The 21,511-nt window shown below is 42.3% G+C and overlaps 1 protein-coding gene across 1 annotated transcript in view; it reads right to left on the bottom strand.

The window, feature by feature from the left end:
• Nucleotides 1-303: 303 nt before the first annotated feature.
• Nucleotides 304-21,511, bottom strand: part of LOC124556158 — a 55,115-nt gene continuing 33,907 nt past the window's right edge. The window contains exons 4-5 of the mRNA XM_047130169.1: nt 445-510; nt 304-359 (exon numbers count right to left, since the gene is read on the bottom strand). Of these exons, the coding sequence (XP_046986125.1) occupies nt 304-359; nt 445-510 (122 nt within the window). The remainder of the gene's footprint in view (nt 360-444; nt 511-21,511) is intronic.

Below are 21,511 nucleotides of genomic sequence, written 5' to 3'. Positions count from 1 at the left end.
AAGTCTCCTACAACAAGTTTTTGATTATTAGAAACAACAACAAAAAATTAGTACTGAATTGGAGTACATCGAGATGTTGATTATAACTAAGAAAAAATTAAATAAATAAGTAAAAAGTTCATACCAGTTGGGAGTGATAACTCTAGATCATCATTCTCAAAACATATCACTACAGGAATCCGATTTTCTTCCTGAGTAGTAGAAACATCTACGACAATGAATTTATATGTGCCTCACACAACTGTATGTGATAAAAAAGTCTAATGGCAATATATTACAACTGTAGTCACTTTCTTGCTGCGTTTAAGACTCCAGAAGCTGCAACTCAAAGTCCGTCAGCTGCTGCTCTATCGCTGCAACTGCGAAATCAAAAGTTTTATAACCACTTGTTACGATCTTTTCTGAACATGTAAACTACCACACAGAATTTGGAGATGTACTTACAAGATGCTAGCACAAGCTCTTCCACACCATGGGGACTTTCAGTTTCCAGCTGCTGCTGCTGTAATACTAGAACAACAGTAGAAATGCTATAAGCACTTGTTACGATTTGAACACTTTGGAGACGGTTTCTGAACATATAACTATCACACACAGAATTCTGAGATGTACTTACATGATGCTAGCACACCCTCTTCCACTTGCTGGAGACTTTCAGCCTCCAGCTAGCGTTCTAATTCCAACAGCATTTTGAGAATGGATGCTCCAATAGTAAGAAAAAAAGAACATTTATAACCACTTGCTACAAAAATACTTTGCTACGAAATTTCATAACTGTGAAAATTAGAACTCATATATTTTTTATAAACACTAATACGGCAACTGACTCAAGTTTGGTCGTTTCCCACCCGAATTACCGCTGGCATCACTGCTGGCTGAGCGCTTCATGGCGCAGGAATCACGCTATGCACTGTCAAAGACTGATATGATTGTGGTGGGGGTTGGGACTTATATATCTTCAGACTCCTCCATCTATTTTGTAGAAAACCAATAGGAACTCAGACTGCCATACCAGCAAGTTATAAATTGTATTTTCTTTCTTCAAGCAGGCTTGGTGCAGCTGTTTAAGAAAAGTATCACATCTGTTGGAGGGGGAGAGGGGGAGGAAAGAAAGATCTGAGACAAACATCCTGTGTTTGCCTGCAGGTAGATGGAATATTGAGTGCAGCTGCTAGCCTGAGGAAAACACTGTTTCTTCATTCTGAGACAGTTTCTGAAAGCAATTCCAAAGATTTCTGTAGCATACGCCTGTCCAGAGGGAGATTTGGCTGTCAGCTTAACATTGACAACCTTCTAGCTGTGCCATGCTTTTGTTCCTCAAAGGCAGGTGGCCACAGACATTAATAACGTGTGATAATCCATGTTTTGAACGTCACGAAAGCTCTTACAACAATAGCGATCATTAACTATTTCTGCAGTACTTCATGATTGGCAGGAAGGGGTGATATGTAATGAACAGGGTGTCTCATTACGATCGCGAAGAAGAATGGGTTCTGTGATATTCTGGGATGTTTTCGTAAACAGTTTCTGAAGGCAGTGCAAAAGATTTCTATAGTGTGTCCAGAGGAAGGCTTCGCTGTCAGCTTAATACAGCCAACCTTTCAGCTGTGCTGCAAGGGTAGGTCGCTAAGACCTGTCTTTGATTTGACTCTTTAAATCGAGGGTTTGGAATTAACACTAACGGCTGAGTTATACAGTAAGTCACACTTACAGATCATGTACTTGCCAGACTACCATACCAACTACCAAAAACAATTGGTTAAAATTGCCCAAGATTTCCGTAGCATACGTTAGTGAAAACTGATTACTCATGAAGCAGGAGTGACTGGACGTTGTGTTAGCCATTTGGACACAATGGACAGCTTACACAACAGCAATGTGTCAGTAGTCAGGTAATTAAATGTGCAGGCTGAAGAACTCTCGCGCCCTATTACCAATATATATCACGGTTTAACTACCTCAGAATTAATTACCTAAATTTTAATTACCTCATTATGAGATGAGACTTTTTAGAACTGTGAACTACACTGTAAAAATACGGAAATACCTTGTGGCTAGGGCCTCCCGTCGGGTAGACCGTTCACCTGGTGCAAGTATTTCGAGTTGACGCCACTTCGGCGACGTGCATGTTGATGGGGATGAAATGATCATATAAGGACAACATAACACACAGTCCCTAAGCGAAGAAAATCTACGACCCAGCCGGGAATCAAACCCGGGCCGTTAGGTATGACATTCCGTCATGCTGATCACTCAGCTACCAGGGGCTGACACTTTAAAAGTAATTGTCTCAAGATGAACGCCTGAATATATTACCGATCCGTGCTATTATCAGCACCATATTTTTTATTAATAGGTTACTATTGTATGAGTCACTCTGCTCGCTTTTCTTCGGGTTATTCAGTGTTGACCTTTGCCCAGGTCCTGATATTTGTGGGAAATAGGTAAAATTCGTTTCTAAATTTATAACTTCAGTGTGCAGTTTGAGACCAAACCATGTTTACAAAGAGTGTGGAGAGTGGATTTCCCTTGTTCTCGTAGCGAAAATAACTGTCAGCATCTGTTAGGATTCTAAGTGGTCATCAATTTCCAGCAGATTCGGAATGCTCTTCTGCCATTTACAGCAGGAGTAGGTAGCACAGATCTGTATGTTGTGGAAGCTGGCCTCTACAATAAGCAATTTTGTATTCCACTTCTTTTGTGTGGAGAGTGGCTAATCACAGAATCAGTTACCCTTTTCATAATTCGTTAATTCACTACGCTTCAGTATTTCGACTGCAGTTTATAGTGTCCTAGCGACACTGCCGTTTTGACCAGGGACTAATTAACAGAGAAGAAAAGTACGTGTCATTTTTTAAACATAACAGGATGTAACATTGAAGATCATTATTAAAGTCTGTCCTCTCAGTCTGGTTAACAGGTTCAAAAATGGTTCAAATGGCTCTGAGCACTATGGGACATCTGAGGTCATCAGTCCCCTAGAACTTAGAACTACTTAAACCTAACTAACCTAAGGACTTCAGACACATCCATGCCCGAGGCAGGATTCGAACCTGCGATCGTAGCGGTCGCGCGGTTCCAGACTGAAGCGCCTAGAACCGCTCGGTCACACAGGCCGGCGGTTAACAGGCAGAAGTCGTCTACAAAAAGCCTTTAGGCATGATGATACATACAGTCCGCAACCTCTTAGTAGACCGTTCACTAGAATTAATTCAGCTGGTATTTCGAACACGTGGCACTCATCTCGGCCAAGTAGCTACCATTACCATTATTAATGCCTACACTACTCAGTTGGGGCTTATGTGTTGTATGTTTTGGAGAGGACGCATGGGTGCTGTAGTTGCAGGACTCGGGACCGAAAGGAACCAGAATCGTCTCTTTGAGAAAAAGATACCTGCTGAGTTTCACTACTGCATCCACACATCCGTCTCGATTTGAAGCGTTCTCGAAGTTTCTGGGAACTACACTGCATCAGGTTTTACTCTAATTCTGCATTCGTGATTGTAATACACCATTTTAATAGCAGTACAACACTGCAACATACTGATGAGAAGACAACCCGCAATTACATAATTTTGTGGAGGGCAGTCAAATGAAAACTGAACACACCCCACACAGGAACATGGAATGATTCCATTCAAATGTAATCAGGAATGCGTTAAGCCATTTATCATACTGGGGCACGGAACGGTCGATTCCTGTTTAGTATAAAGCGGTCGGCCGCTGAGGATTCCACAACCGTATCACACAGTGAAGAACCAAAGAATCTGGTATAAGCATGCGTGTTCTAATACAGAGTTATATAAACAGGCAGAATACAGCACTGCGGTCGGTAACGCCTGTGCAAGACAACAAGCGTCTGGCGAAGTTGTTAGATAGATTACTGCTGCTACAATGGCAGTTTGGACGTGGTGTTTTAGTCGGCGCACGAGCGATGGGACACAGTTACTCAAAGGTAGCGATGAAGAGGGCATTTTCCCGTACGACAATTTCACGAGTGTACGAGAATATCAGGAATCTGGTAAAACATTAAATCTCCAACTTCGCTGCGGCCGGAAAAATGTTCTGCAAGAGCGAAGCCACCGACGAGTGAAGATAATCGTTCAACGTGACAGAAGTGCAACCCTACCGTAAGTTTCAATGCTGGGCCATCAGCAAATGTCAGCGTGCGAACCACTCAACGAAACATCATTGCTGTGGGCCTTCGGAGCCGAAGCACCGCTCGTGTACCCTTGATGACCGCACGGCACAAAGTTTTACGCCTCGCCTGAGCCTGTCAACACCGACAATGGATTGTTGATGACTTCAAACGTGTTGGCTGGTCGGACGAGTCTCGTTTCAAATTGCATCGAGTGCATGGACGTGTACGGGTATGGGGACAACCTCATGAATCAATGGACCCTGCATGTCAGCGGGGGACTGTTCAAGCTTCTGGAGGCTATCTGATGTGGGGCGTGTGCAGTTGGAGTGATATGGGACACCTGATACGTCTATATATTACACTGACAGATGACACGTACGTCAAATTCCTGTCTGATCACCTGCATCCATTCATGTCCATTGAGCATTCCGACGGACTTGGGCAATTCCAGCAGGATAATGCGACACCCTACAAGCCCAGAATTTCTACAGAGTGGCTCCAGAAACACTCTTCTGAGTTTAAACAGTTCTGCTGGCCACCAAGCTCCTCAGACTAGAACATCACTGAGCATATCTGAGATGTCTTGCAACGTGCTGTTCTGAAGAGAACTCCACCTCCTCGTATTCTTACGTATTTACGGACAGCCCTGCAGGATTCGTGGTGTCACTTCCCTGCAGCGCTAGTTCAGACATTAGTTGAGTCTATGCCACGTCGTGTTGCGACACTTCTGCGTGTTCGCGGAGGCCCTACACGATATTAGACAGGTATACCAGTTTCTTTGGCTCTTCAGTGTAATATTGCACTTCCTCGTCCGACTGAAACTGATGTTCACGTATTAGTTTCTTCAGATCGCCAAAGATGTGAGAATTACACTATGAAATATCCAGGCTTGCGGAGGATGTTGCATTGTTTCCCATCAGATTCGCTGAAGCGTAGCGTTCATCTGATTCACAGCGTGACAACGGACGTTATCATGCAACGGTATTATTCATTCCGACAGCATTCCGACAACTGAGGGCAGATGACGCAGCCGACAGTGGAAACATCCCATATCGCTCATGGTAAGAATATCCAGAGCTGTTCTAGTTCTGTTCAAGTCATAAAGATCTCCTTCTTGGAATGCAGGAGCCCTCTGCTTGTCGAGTAGCTCGAGCATGGAATTACAGTGAATGCGCAATACTATGAAAACACTTTGCGGAGATCGCGATCCTCTATCAAAACGCCGAGGAATAGTGTAGGACCGGAAAAAACAAAAGGATGTTCGATCATTATTCACTCCAAAGTTTCCTGAAATTTTTAGGGCACTGTGAAAGTCACAATTAAAAGCTCCACCCGTTCTTCGGATTCACCTGAGAGTATCACAAGATATCAGAAAAACGTAATCCGTGGCAGTTTCAATAATCAATTCCACCTTAACTCGAGATCACATTTCACACTCGGATTCACATATTTCCTCCCCAGAAAACAATCATAGGCTCATAGTGAGCTATCGTAACAGTTTGGCACCTGCCCGCTCTGGGCGCTCCTGAGGTCTATAGTTCTAACCATTGTCAACATTAACCAAAATTCGTATTTACTTTTACGTGTGGATTTAAAGTTACTGAAATTATCATTAATAAGATGTCACTGCTAGTAACGTCATAAGCATGGCTGAGATGTTTAAGTAGAAAATATTACTGAAGAAAGGTATATTGTTTTGCGCCAAGCGTCGCAGGTGAATCCTTGCAGTCTGTATAGGTTGCAGCACGATATGGTTCCCACTCATCTCACCGTTCCCACATTCCGAGACCGTCTGTCCCATGACGTGTCGTGTACCCTTCTTCCCACGTTACAGCGACAGGAGTCTTCCAATACAGAACGTTAAAACGTACTAACAAAAATGTATGAAATGTAGCTCGAGATGTGGCATAAACGCCACCTATTCCGTATCAAATTTTTTAAAAATATTTCGTATCTTTAATAAAATTTAGGAAATACGACCAGTTCCAACCTTAATAAGGCGTTATCTGGACTGCTACAAGATATTTTCCAACTATTTTGATTTCAATATTTCAAAATTCGTTATGTCTAAGGCGCTCGTCCCTACCGTCTATATACAACAACATATACACGTAATTAAATAGTTGAAACATTTTCCTGTTGTAAGATAATGCTACAACTGCTTAGCGATTTCTTTTCAATACACCAAACAATAATTTTCATGTTCAAGACTCACAATATTCTCACGTCATGTCCACCTATTTATACTGTGTGGCTACTTGCAGACTCATCTGTTGATTCACAATTTGACTATGCCGTTTCGGTGTTGCTGGTATCCATTCTCGGCTCTTATCGAACATCTTGAAACACGAAACATACATTAAACAGTTCAAACATTAAGCACGTAAACCATCACAGTCCTCCTAAAAGAGAGATGAAAATAACAGTAGTATAAATTATCTAAGTGATTAATGACCTCAACACTAACTTGGATGCTAATCATACAATATTCCCTTCCAGTTCTCAGACCATTAAATGCCTCTTTCGTTTCTAAACATTAAATGCTCTCTTACGTCTTGTCGCACACCACACAGCGATGCGTCATCTGTATTCCGCTCTGTGATATACTACAGGAACTACATTGCCACAAAAGCTTTTGGATAGCATTTCGTCGCCTCCCACATTGTGAGACACTCCTCCAGAACTGCTACTATCTCCTCACCTGATTTTAACAGTCCATACACTGTGTACTTATTCTGCGAGATCTCTCTTTTACATTAAACACATAATAAGTACACAGATCGAGGACAGTGCCACACCATACTAGCAAAACTTTAGAATAACATCACAGTATATATTAAATCAGTAGGTACACTTCTAACAGTCTAAACAACTACATATTGTTATCACCTATGGCTTCTACTATGACGTAAGGGAAGATGTCGTTTAAAAGGGCCATACTGCTAAACCTCAAACCAGTGAGCGTAGTCTTTACAAACAACACAGATCCTTGAAAATAATTTCTTTTGTTTTCTCAAGTATCTTAGCAAAGGTTAATTTCTCGTCATAGCTTGTTATCTGACTTACCTGATCGTTACCTACAACAATAATGTTATTGAAAAAGTATATGTTTTACCCTGTAGCCGTAATTTGCAACTGCTAAACTTCAGTAGTAGCCGACCGCGACAGACGCAGCAACAAATAAGTAAACCGCTTTTGTGACATTTACAAGTCCCTAACAAGGAGCGAATTTTATTATATCATCTGTGTGCTTTCATAGTTTAGTTTCTTGAGTTCCTGCGTGTAAATTTAAAATCTAATAGCTACAGTTCTCGAGTTTTCGTTTGCGTGAGAAAGTAAATCGATGTTGTGACATATTAGAAGTTCCTTATCAGGGGCAAATTATTTAGTTTCACCTGAGTGCTTCGGTAGTTAATTTCTTGAATATCTGCGTTTTACTAGACACAGTTCGTGCGTTTTCGTCAGGGTCTACATTAGAGTTGCGCAGCACGTGCCGATAGTCCGTTTATCTGCATAGTTTAGTTTCCTACGGTCTTTGGTATGGACAAGGATTGCGATTGATTTGCGCGGATGCGAGCCGAGTTGGTGACACTTCGCTCTCAGCTTCAGGCTGTGACGGCTTCGGTCACACAGATTGAGGCTGCAGTGGATGGGCACCACTGTCGTGGGCCAGCCTTGAGGATCCAACGGATTTCCAGCACGTCAGAGTCCTCCGATCGGTCCTCACCGGTGGCCAACCCAGTTACTGCTCGCACTGAGGCTGACCCCTCACCTGAGGTCGAGTGGGAGGTCGGCCCATGGCGAAGCAGGCGGCGAAAGACTTCCAAGGGGGCCGCACGTAAGGTGGTGTCTGTGGCTGAAACTGTCACTGATCCGTATGCTTTCGCCTGTCCTGTTTCAGAGGAAACCACTCAGCCTGCAAGATCCGGGCAATCGCAGAGGGTGGGACTATCGGTAGTTGGGAGCTCCAACGTTAGGCCCCTTATGGGGCACCTTAGAGACTTGGCTGACAACGAGGGTAAAAAAACCAATGTGCAGTCCGTTTGCATACTGGGTGTCCAGATGTGGAAAGGGTCGTCCCGGATGCTATGAAGACCACAGAGTGCAGCCAAGTGCAGGTGGTTGCTAACGTCGATGCCAATGATGTGTGTCGCTTTGGATCAGAAGAGATTCTCTCTGGTTTCGAACGGCTAACAGAAGTGGTAAAGTCTGCGAGTCTTGCTTCCAAGATGAAAGCAGAGCTGACCATTTGCAGCATAGTCGACAGGACCGATTGCGGACCTCTGGCACAGAGCCGAGTGGAAGGCCTGAATCAGAGGCTCAGACGGTTCTGCGATCATGTAGACTGCAGATTCCTCGACTCGTGCCCAAGGGTGGTAGAGTTTCATGTTCTGCTGAATATGTCAGGTGTCCACTATACGCAGGAGGCGGCTAAACGGGTAGCAGGGTCTGTGTGGCGTGGACTGGGCGGTTTTTTATGTTAGCGGGTCTCAGGAAAACACAAGATTGGATTCAGTCACAAAGGGTGCAGGCTGAACACAGGAAGAAGATAGATAAAGGAACCATTGGTATAACAGTTGTAAATTGTCGTAGCTGTGTTGGGAAAGTACCAGAGCTCCAGGAGCTAATAAGAAGCACTGATACTCAAATCGCTACAGGCACTGTAAGCTGGCTAAAGCCGGATATAAGCTCAGCCGAAATTTTAGCGAACAACCTAACGGTGTTCCGAAAAGTAGGCTAAACACGGTTGGCGGTGGCGTGTTTATTGCTGTTAGAAGTAGTTTAACTTGTCGCGAAATTGAAGTAGATACATCCTGTGAGTTTGTATGGGCAGAGGTCATTGTTGTCAACCGGAATAATACGATAATTGGAACCTTTTAACGACCTCCCAGTTCAGATGATACAGTTGCTGAATGGTTCAAAGAAAACATGAGTTTGATTTCAAACACGTACCCTACTCATACGACAATAGTTGGTGGTGACTTTAATTTACCCTCGATATGTTGGCGGAAATACATGTTTAATTCCGGAGGTACGCATAAAATATCATCCGAAACTGTGCTAAACGCATTCTCTGAAAATTATTTCGAGCAGTTAGTTCATGAGCTCACCTGAATAGTAAACGGTTGTGAAGACACACTTGACCTCTTAGCAACAAATAATCCTGAGTTAATAACCAACATCAAAACCGATATAGGGATTAGTGAACACAGGGTTGTCGTAGCGAGACTGGATATTGTAATCCCCAAATCCTCGAAAAATGAGCGAAAAATATACCTATTCAGGAAAGCAGATAAAAATTCACTTTACGCCTTCTTGAGAGACAATCTCCACGCATTCCAAATTACACTACTGGCCAATAAAATTGCTACACCAAGAAGAGGACGTGCTACAGACGCGAAATTTAACCGACACGAAGAAGACGCTGTGATATACAAATGATTAGCTCTTCAGAGCATTCACACAAGGTGGGCGACGGAGGCGACACCTACAACGTGCTGACATGAGGAAAGTTTCCAACAGATTTCTCATACACAAACAGCAGTTCACCGGCGCTGCCTCGTGTTCTTTGTTGTGATGCCTCGTGTAAGGAGGAGAAATCCGTACCATCACGTTTCCGACTTTGATAAAGGTCGGATTGTAGCCTATCGCTATTGCGGTTTATCGTGTCGCGACTTTGCTGCTCGCGTTGGTCGAGATCCTATGACTCTTAGCACAATATGTAAGCTGTGGGTTCAGGAGGGTAATAAGGAACGCCGTGCTGGATCCCAACGGCCTCGTATCAGTAGCAGTCGGGATGACAGGCATCTTATCCGCATGGCTGTAACGGATCGTGTAGCCACATCCCGATCCCTGAGTCAACGGATGGAGGCGTTTGCAGGACAATAACCATCTGCACGAACAGTTCGACGACGTTTGCAGCAGCATGGACAATCAGTTCGGAGACCATGGCTGCGGTTACCCTTCACGCTGCGTCACAGACAGGAGCGTCTGCGATGGTGTACTCAGCGACGAACCTGGGTGAACGAATGGCAAAACGTAATTTTTTCGGATGAAGCCAGGTTCTGTTTACAGCATCATGATAGTCGCATCTGTGTTTGGCGAAATCGCGGTGAACGCACATTGGAAGCGTGTATTCGTCATCGCCATACTGGCGTATCATCCGGCGTGATGGTATGGAGTGCCATTGGTTACTCGTCTCGGTCACCTCTTGTTCGCATTGATGACACTTTGAACAGTGGGCTTTACATTTCAGATGTGTTACGACCCGTGGCTCTACCCTTCATTCGATTCGTGCGAAACCCTACATTTCAGCAGTTTAATGGACGACCGCATGTTGCAGGTCCTGTACGGGCCTCTCTGGATACAGAAAATATTCGACTGCTGCCTTGGCCAGCACATTCTCTGGATCTCTCACCTATTAAAAACGTCTGGTCAATGGTGGCCGAGCAACTGGCTCGTCACAATACGCCAGTCACTACTCTTGATGAACTGTGGTATCGTGTTGAAGCTGCATGGGCAGCTGTACCTGTACACGCCATCCAAGCTCTGTTTGACTCAATGCCCAGGCGTATCAAGGCCGTTATTACGGCCGGAGGTGGTTGTTCGGGGTACTGATTTCTCATGATCTATGCACCCAAATTGAGTGAAAATATAATCACATGTCATTTCTAGTATGATATATTTGTCCAATGAATACCCGTTTATAATCTGCATTTCTTCTTGGTGTAGCAATTTTAATGGCCAGTAGTGCAATAATGTAAGTGTGGACCAGATGTGGCTTAAATTCAAAGAAACAGTATTGGCAGCAATTGAGAGGCTTATACCAAATAAACTAACAAACGACGGAACTGATCCTCCTTGGTACACAAAACGGGTTAGAACACTGTTGCAGAAACAACGAAAGAAACATTCCAAATGCAAACAGACGCAAAATTCCCAAGATTGGCGATCCTATACAGCAGCTCGAAACTTAGCGCAGAGTTCAATGCGAGACGCCTATAACAGTTTCCACAACGAAACTTTGTCTCGAAACCTGGCAGAAAAATCACAGAACTTCTGGTCGTATGTAAAGTCTGTTAGCTGCAAGAAACAATCAATGCCTTCTCTGAGAGATAACAATGGAGATACTATTGAAGACAGTGCTGCCAAAGCATATTTACTAAACGCAGCCTTCCGAAATGCCTTCACAAAAGAAGGCGAAGTAAATATTCCAGAATTCGAATCGAGAACAGCGGCCAACATGAGTAAGCTATCCTAGCAGTAGTGAAGAAACTCGAATCACTTAATAAAAGCCAGTCTTCTGGTCCAGACTGTATGCCAGTTAGGTTCCTTTCGTAGTATGCTGATGCATTAGTATCATACTTAACAATCATACACAACCGTTCGCTCGACGAAAGAAGCGTACCCAAATACTGGAAAGTTGGACAGGTCACACCAATATTCAAGAAAGGTAGTAGGAGTAATCCACTAAATTACAGGTCCATATCGTTAACGTCGATATGCAGCAGGATTTTAGAACACATATTGTGTTCGAAAATTATGAATTACCTCGAACGAAACGGTCTACAGACACACAGTCAACATGGGTTTAGAAAACATCGTTCCTGTGAAACACAATCAGGTCTTTATTCACATGAAGTGCTAAGTGCTGTTGACAAGGAATCTCAGATCGATTCCGTATTTCTGGATTTCCGGAAAGTTTTTGACACTGTACCACTCAAGGGGCTCGTAGTAAAATTGCGTGCTTATGGAATATCGTTTCAGTTACGTGACTGGATTTGCGACTTCCTGCCAGAGAGGTCACAGTTCGTAGTAACTGATGGAAAATCATCGAGTAAAACAGAAGTGATTTCTGGCATTCCTCAAGATAGTGTTATAAAAAATGGTTCAAATGGCTCTGAGCACTATGGGACTCAACATCTTAGGTCATAAGTCCCCTAGAACTTAGAACTACTTAAACCTAACTAACCTAAGGACATCACACACACCCATGCCCGAGGCAGGATTCGAACCTGCGACCGTAGCAGTCCCGCGCTTCCGGACTGCAGCGCCAGAACCGCTAGACCACCGCGGCCGGCGGTAGTGTTGTAGGCCCTTTGCTGTTACTTATATATATAAACGATTTGGGAGCCAATCTGAGCAGCCGTCTCCGGTTGTTTCCAGATGACGCTGTCGTTTATCAACTAATAAAGTCATCAGAAGATCAAAAAAAACTGCAAAACGATTTAGAAAAAATATCTGAATGGTGCGAAAAGTATCAGTTGACCCCAAATAACAAAAAATGTGAAGTCATGAGTGATAAAAGGAACTAGTTAAACTTCGGTTACACGATAAATCAGTCTAATCTAAAAGCCGTAAATTAAACTAAATACCTAGGTATTACAATTACGAACAGCTTAAATTGGAAAGAACACATAGAAAATGTCGTGGGGAAGGCTCACCAAAGGCTGCGTTTTATTGGCAGCACACTTAGAAAATGTAACAGACCTACTATGGAGACTGCCTACACTACGCTTGTCCGTCCTCTTTTAGAATACTGCTGCGCGGTGTGGGATCCTTACCAGGTATGACTGACTGAGTACATCGAAAAAGTTCAAAGAAAGGCAGCACGTTTTGTATTATCGCGAAATATGGGGGAGAGTTTCACAGAAATAATATAGGATTTGGGCTGGAAATCATTAAAAGAAAGGCGTTTTTCGTTGCGACGGAATCTTCTCACAAATTCCAATCACCAACTTTCTATCAGAGCAAAGAGCCATTCTTGCAACATATCCGGATAAGCCATTTCTGCGAGGAAGCTTGAGCAAAAAAAAAAAAAAAAAAAAAAAAAAAAAAAAAAAAAAAAAAAAAAAAAAAAAAAAAATGGTCCGTACACATGATGTCGGGACACAGAGAAGATAACGTTCAATTTTGCGGAAACTCTTTGATATTTCAAAGGCTCATGGCGATGTTCTGACACCAAGATACAAACATTATTGGGATTTACCTTCCTACTTAGATATAAAACTGCCTCATTACTGAACGAAACACAATCAGGAAAGTCATCTTCCCGCCGTAACACTTCTATTACAAAGCAATAACGTACAATTCCCCACTTCCGTCTTTGGCTACTGACGTTCAAAAGTTGATTTCAGAACAGATATCTTAGGACTTCGAAAGTAAGACGCTTAGACACAGTTAGCATTCTCTTCAGAAACTTTATGGTTGTCCTGTGCTTTTTCTTTTACGCGAAACACGAACATCTAGTCGTATCGAATTGACTATACTACTAGCGCATGTTTCTGGCTCATGGAGGATTACAATTATATTTTAGATGAAACGCATCTTAAACTGAAATCACAGACTCAATGATGGCAAAACTGCAGAACACAAAACTCATTATACTTAGGAGCAGTCTTTTGCGTATGTGGCGTTTGTGATGCTGGAAGCGGGAAAACAAGAAAGCAGTAGCAGCGAATGTACTTACCTGAAACGGGTGGAGATATTCTTTATACGAGATCTTGAGCTAACTTTCTACAACGTTTGCAGCTGATACTATTCAAATTTATAACTGGTACCTGAACATAAATAAGGTAAAAGGGTTAACAACTAACGTGACATAAACAAGAGAAGATGTTCCTGGGAACAGTGAAGAAAAGATGAAAGAATAGAACATGGCCATGGCAAGCAATTAAAAATCACATCACAGTCATGAAAGGTAGCTCCATCTGACAATAAGCATAAAAATGTACAAATATTTATAAGCAACCAGGCAGCTCAGCTAGAAAGAACGAACATTATCAAACCATCGTCATCATTTGTGTCACATGGAATCATTCATTCAGTCAGTGAAAAATATGAAATTTATGAACAGATTAACATTATGATATATCAAGTCACATTTACAGCACATGAAGAAGGAAAAAAATTACTCAGATAGGATCTGAGTCGTCACCTGGTTGATCGCATACATACATTTCACCAATGGAGATTATTTTAAAAAATCTCAGTGTCAGAAATGCAGCTTCAGGGGTTCCACCTTTTGTCTAGAATATCAATAACTCATTTTCAAAACAGTTATCCATACTTCACCAAACCTTACGAAGCAGAGAAATGTTTTAATATTTATTTTACATGCTCCATCTCTTTAACCAACATTTTTCTCCCAAAAGGTTCCTCAACAAGTGACACTATGGTGACTGCTCTTCAATTTTCATCAGATCCTTTCTGAATCTACATATTACAAAATATACTATGACCTCTCATTTTCTGTAAACTACATTATCATTAGTAGCCTTTCAAATTTATCATGATACCAAGGTTCTGAAACCTGACGTGGCGTACATTATAAAGAGGGATGCTTTGTTCAATCAAATAACTGTGCTCTCCTTATATCGTATTGAACAACAAATGACTTAAATGCCTTTAACACCAGAAAAACACCTCATTAACCTCAAAACAGGATTTGATTTTTTTCCATTAGGAATCAGAAAGCTATTTTCATCATCAGGACTACAACAGGAGACACGTGTGAGGAGATCAATGATCATCATTGCATCTTTCATTGAAACTTAAGACAACGTAAAACTCAGGAAATCAAACGTTTCATTCTCAGCTCTTGAAGGGATTCAGAAACCCCCCCCCCACCCACCCCCCCAAAAAAAAAATCATTTTAAATAATCTGCTAAGAATTAACTGATAAAACCAGAAACGAAGTTATCACGTAATTCTCATCAAAAAATCTTTACAACCATTCTAGTCACCATTACAAGCTGGAGAAACCATTCTAAAACAACTGGAACACAGTCTGTACCACATCTTACTCACGAACACTCCTTTTCATCACACATGTAATTATGGCCTGCGCAATAAATTAATCATTTTGTTTTAATTTCACATGGACATATGCACTATCTTACATATGACCAACCTCTTCATACCATTCTGACACCTACCACTGTAATCGTAAGAGATCCATTCATAGACAAATGATCAAACAATGGTAAGGACACAGCACGAATATAAAACATAAAATTATGCACTGCTCAGTTGGAGTAATTGTGTGCTGTCTCGCCCATCATATGCACAGTAAGTATGTGCCTCTAAGGTTTAAGACAGTAACGTCACTTCATGTCATATTCACATTCTTTCTCACAGCCCACTCACAGTCTTTCATTAATGAAAGAACAGGCACGGCAGCCTTCACGTCATATACTCATATCATACAAGAAACGACTACGTGCAATATCTAAATTAACTTGTCGACATTCTAGGACAGAATTATCACTTAGACCAAATAACTGAACAGTCATGTAATTAAAATAGAAAACCTGAAAAAATATGAACCTACACACAGGTCACATCCTGCCTACACACATCTGCATCATGTACTAAAAATCACTGCATAGGAACTATCCACTCATGATAACCTGTTGCAGCTCAAGATTCACAATAAGCAACAACAAAATATCCTCATCCTGTATCAACTCACTATGTCAAATAGTCTCGAAATTAATCAAAGACCATTATATTCATCAAGAGCGCGCGATGAGGCAATGCTAAGAAATAACTGCCAGAGTCATGTAGTAAAATTACTTGTTCACTGAACAAAAACCAGTGTAATAATAAATTTGTCATGTTCTAGAGCACTCCACACCAGCTCATTAAACATTAAGGTTGAAAAATCACTGCACTCTCCCCAAGAGTACTAAATTCCTCAACACATATTGCCTCTTATATGGAAGAAACGATCTGATTCTTGCCCTGTTGATAGAAAAAATCTAATAACCTGAAAGATAATCATAGAAATACTATAAAAACTGGCTTGTACAAAGAACACACTAGAGCTGCCGGTTTCTACACCGAAATATAAGTAGCATATAAACAAAAGCAATAGAAATTTGATAATAACAACATGAACATTAGGAAGTACGGTACCTCCACACTTCCTGACACTGAGTCCTGCACTACGCTCAGTAAATCTTAAACCTGTACACCTCACTTTTCGTCACATGGTTTCCCCAGCTATTACGAATGGAACTGTATGACTTGAAACATTATGCAGTCCCTGTTGAAAATTTGAATACCTCATACGGGACACTAACTGACTCCCAAAAACATAAAAATTCCAGTTTTCGTGGTATCACCACAAAAATTTTATTCTGTTACTGCCTCATACTCATCGGCAAACAGAAAAGACACAGCTCATGTTTGGAAGCTTTACTCCTCACTGGAACAGTATTTAGCAAGCGACATTGACCTTCAACAAAAGGAAACACTTAAGTTGTGAACTCACTTTTTCTCCCTGAAGCTTCATTCATTACCTCTTAACATAATGACAGTTCATTTACTATAATATCACTGATAGGTTTTATATCTAGCTCCACGTGTTCCTCCACATCTATATTGGCACACAGATTACGATCTGCAACTAGAGTAAATTATCCTAACCCAGATTTACCTCACAAATTTGGTTTAGCATGTACTGTGTCCTCAGCAGGTTTAGCGACCGTCTCCTTCTGACACGTTGTGATACCCATTGAATCATAAACATTGGCTGGAACTGTGCAGCTTGAGCTCTACTCTATAGTCAGGTGGCCTACAGCAGCTGCAAGTTCATTAACTTCATTAACTGTTTTCGGCACCTCAGTTTGTACCCGTAATTCACTGGTCCTATCTTGCGACTGCGTTTCTGTTCATCTCATTGACTCATGAAGATTGCCGCCCATCAGTTCACTCTTCCCTCCAAACATTTTACAATCTACATCGCCATCTAAATCTACAAGGCTACTCAGTAATCACTCGTAAGTGCCCGGCAGAGGGTTCATAGAACCATCTTCTCACTGATTCTCTGTTATTCCACTCTAAAACAGCGTGTAGGAAGAAGCAACATGTATGTGTTTTCGTGCGAGCTCTGATTTAGCTAATTTTATGACAATAATCGTTTTTTGTCTTAAGGTAGGTCGTCTTCAAAAAAATACACGACTGGGCTTTAAAATTGCTACACCACGAAGGTGACGTGCTACAGACGCGAAATTTAAACGACAGGAAGAAGATTCTGTGATATGCAAATGATTAGCTTTTCAGAGCATTCACACAAGGTTGGCGACGGTGGCGACACCTACAACGTGCTGACATGAGTAAAGTTTCCAACCGATTTCTTATATACAAACAGCAGTTGACCGGCGTTGCCTAGTGAAACGTTGTTGTGATGCCTCGTGGAAGGAGGAGAGATGCGTACCATCACGTTTCTGACTTTGATAAAGGTTGGATTGTAGCCTATCGCGATTGCGGTTTATCGTATCGCAACATTGCTGCTCTCGTTGGTAAAGATCCAATGACTGTTAGCAGAATATGGAAGTGGTGGATTCAGGAGGGTAATAAGGAACGCCGTGCTGGATCCCAACGGCCTCGTATGAGTAGCAGTCGAGATTACAGGCATCTTATCCGCATGGCTGTAACGGATCGTGTAGCCACATCCCGATCCCTAAGTCAACAAATGGGGACGTTTGGAAGACAACAACCATCTCCACGAGCAGTTCGACGACGGTTGCAGCAGCATGGACTATCAGCTCGGAGACCATGGCTGCGGTTACCCTTGACGCTGCATCACAGACAGGAGCGCCTCCGATGGTGTACTCAGCGACGAACCTGGGTGAACGAATGGCAAAACGTAATTTTTTCGGATGAAGCCAGGTTCTGTTTACAGCATCATGATGGTCGCATCCGTGTTTGGCGAAATCGCGGTGAACGCACATTGGAAGCGTGTATTCGTCATCGCCATACTGGCGTATCACCCGGCGTGATCGTATGGGGTGACATTGGTTACACGTCTCGGCCACCTCTTGTTCCCATTGACGACACTCTGGACAGTGGACGTTACATTTCAGATGTGTTACGACCCGTGGCTCTACCCTTCATTCGATTCGTGCGAAACCCTACATTTCAGCAGTTTAATGGACGACCGCATGTTGCAGGTCCTGTACGGGCCTCTCTGGATACAGAAAATATTCGACTGCTGCCCTGGCCAGCACATTCTCCAGATCTCTCACCAATTGGAAACGTCTGGTCAATGGTGGCCGAGCAACTGGCTCGTCACAATACGCCAGTCACTACTCTTGATGAACTGTGGTATCCTGTTGAAGCTGCATGGGTAACTGTACCTGTACACGCCATCCGATCTCTTTTTGACTCAATGCCCAGGTGTGTCAATGCCGTTATTACGGCCGGAGGTGGTTGTTCTGGGTACTGATGTCTCAGGATCTATGCCCCCAAATTGCGTGAAAATGTAATCACATTTCAGTTCTAGTATGATATATTTGTCCAATGAATACCCGTTCATCATCTGCATTTCTTCTTGGTGTAGCAATTTTACTGGCCAGTAGTGTATTTTCGCATTCGAAGGAGAGAGATGGTGATTGAAATTTCGTGAGAAGCTCCCGCCACAATGAAAAATGCCTTTGCTTTAATAATTTCCATCCAAAATCCTTTATCATGTCCGTGACACTCTCTCCCGTGTGTCTCAGTAATACAAAATGTGCTACCCTTCTTTCATCTTTCTTGATGTACTCCGAAAAGCCTATCTGGCAAGGATCCCACTCCGCGTAGCAGTACTCCAAAAGAGAATGGGCAAACGTAGCATAGGTAGTCTCTTTAAGAGGTCGATAAGCTCACACATTTATTATTGAAGGTCAAATGCCAATTTTGGCGCCTTACAAATATCTCATCTAAATCATTTTTCAGATAGTTTTGATCCTCTGGTGACTTTATTAGACGACAAATGACAGCATCAACTGCAAACAACCTAAGACGGCTGCTCAGGTTGTCTTCTAAATCATTTATGTAGGTAAGGAACAGCAGATGGCCTTTAACGCTTGAATGGGAAACACCAGAAATCACTTCTGTTTTACTCGATTACCTTCCGTCAGTTACTACGAACTGTGACCTGTCTGACAGGAAATCACGAATCCAGTAGCATAACTGAAACGATACTCCATAAGCACGCAATTTGATTGCAAGCCACTTGTGATGTATAGTGTCAAAAGCCTTATGGAAATCTAGAAATAAGGAATCAATTTGAAATCCTTTGTCGGCAGCATTCAACATTTTGTGTGAGTAACGAGCTACTGGCGTTTCACAAGAACAGTGTTTTCAAATCCGTATTGACTATGTGTGAATAGATCGTTCTCTTAGAGGTAATTAATAATGTTCGAACACAATACAGGTTCCAGAATCCTGCTGCATATCGACGTTAACGATATGGGCCTGTAATTTAGTGGATTACTCCTACTACCTTTCTTCAATACTCTTGTGACCTGTGCAACTTTCCAATCTTTGGGTATGGATCTTTTTTGGGTGATCAATTGTATATGATTGTTAATTATGGAGCTACTGCATCAGAATTCTCTGAAAAGGACCAAATTTGTACACAGTGAAGACAGGAAGACTTGCTTTCATTAAGTGATTAAAGTCGCTTTACTTCTCCGAGGATACCGACTTAAAAGTTATTCATATTGGCAGATGTTCTTTATCCGAATCCTGGAATGTTTACTTCGCCTTATTTGGTGAAGGAATTTCGGAAGGCTGTGTTTAGTATCTCTGCTTCAGCAGCACTGTTATCGAATGCATTTCGATTGCTACCTCACAGAGAAGGCATTGATTGTGTCTTGCCGCCACCATACTTCACCTATGACCAGAAGCTTTTCGGATTTTCTTCCAGGTTTCGAGACACAGTTTCGTTGTGAAAACTATTATAAGCGTCGCACATTGAAGACCACGCTAAATTTAGAGCTTCTTTAGAAGATTGCAGATATTAGAGATTTTGTGTTCGTTAGAATTTGGCATGCTTTTTTCTTTGTTTCTCCAACAGTGTTCTAATAAGTTTTGTGTACCATTGGTGATCAGCTCCATTTTTGTTAACTTATTCGGCATAAATCTCTCAATTGCTGCCGGTACTATTTCTTTGAATTCTAGCCACATCTGGTCTTCACTTACATTGTTAATTTCGAAGGAATTGAGATGGTCTCTCAGGACAGTGACAAGAGAATTTTTATCTGCTTTTTTTGTACATATATTTTTCGTTTGATTTTGGTGGATCTAGGAGTTACGGTACTTAGCCTCGCTACGATAACCCTGTGCTCACTAACCTCCTGCTACGGTCGCAGGTTCGAATCCTGCCTCGGGCATGGGTGTTTGTGATGTCCTTAGGTTAGTTAGGTTTAAGTAGTTCTAGGGGACTGATGACCTTAGAAGTTAAGTCCCATAGTGCTCAGAGCCATTTGAACCATTTGAACTAACCTCCTTTTCCTTTTTGATGCTCGTTATTAGTTCAGGTTTATTTGTTGCTAAGAGGTGAAATGAGTTATCACAATCGTTTACTATTCGAGTGGGTTCATGAAGTAAGTGTTCGAAATAATTTTCGGAGAATGCTTTTAGCACAGTTTCGGATGATGTTTTAAGAGTACCTTCTGATTTAAATAGGCATCGAAGGTAAATTAAAGTCACTTCCAACTATAATTTTATGACTCTGTTACAATCTTCAAATTAGACTCAGTTCTTCTTTGAACCTTTCAAGAACTATATCATCAGAATTGGGTTGGCGGTAAATGGGTCCAGTTATTATTTTCTTTCGGTTGCCAAGAATGACCTCTACCCATACTAACTCAAAGGGACTATCTACTTCAATTTCACTGCAAGATAAGTTACTTCTAACAGCTACAAAAAAGCCATTGCCAACTGTATTTAGCCCATCATTTCTGATTATCATAGGCCCTTCGATAAAATTTCAGCTGAACGTATCTCCGGCTTTAGCCAGTTTTCAGTGCCTATAAAGATTTAATCATCAGTGCTTTCTATTAGCGCTTGGAGCTCTGGTACTTCCCCAACAAAGCTTCGACAATTTACAGCTGTTATAATGCTTCAGATGGCTCTGAGCACTACGGGACTTAACTTCTGAGGTCATCAGTCCCCTAGAAATTAGAACTACTTAAACCTAGCTAACCCAAGGACATCACACACATCCATGCCGGAGGCAGGATTCGAACCTGCGACCGTAGCGGTCGCGCGGTTCGAGAATGCAGTGCCTAGAACCGCTCGGCCACACCCGGCCGGCTTACAGCTGTTATACCTGTGGTTCCTATATCTACGTTCTTTCATTGTTCGACCTGCACCCTTTCAGACTGACGCCCTTTTCTGATTTCTCCGAGACCCTCTAACCTAAAAACCATCCTGTCCACCCCACACAGCCCCCGCTACCTGTATAGGCTCCTTCTACGTGTAATGGAGTCCTGAACTACTTAGCGGAGCACGAATCCCCACCTTCCTATGGCGGAAGTCGAGGACTCTGCAACCTACACTGTCGCAGAACCGTCTCAGCCTCTGACTCAGACC

This window comes from Schistocerca americana, chromosome X (assembly GCF_021461395.2).
Source record: "Schistocerca americana isolate TAMUIC-IGC-003095 chromosome X, iqSchAmer2.1, whole genome shotgun sequence".
NCBI classification, from domain to species: domain Eukaryota; kingdom Metazoa; phylum Arthropoda; class Insecta; order Orthoptera; family Acrididae; genus Schistocerca; species Schistocerca americana.
This window is presented reverse-complemented; position numbering and strand designations above follow the sequence as displayed.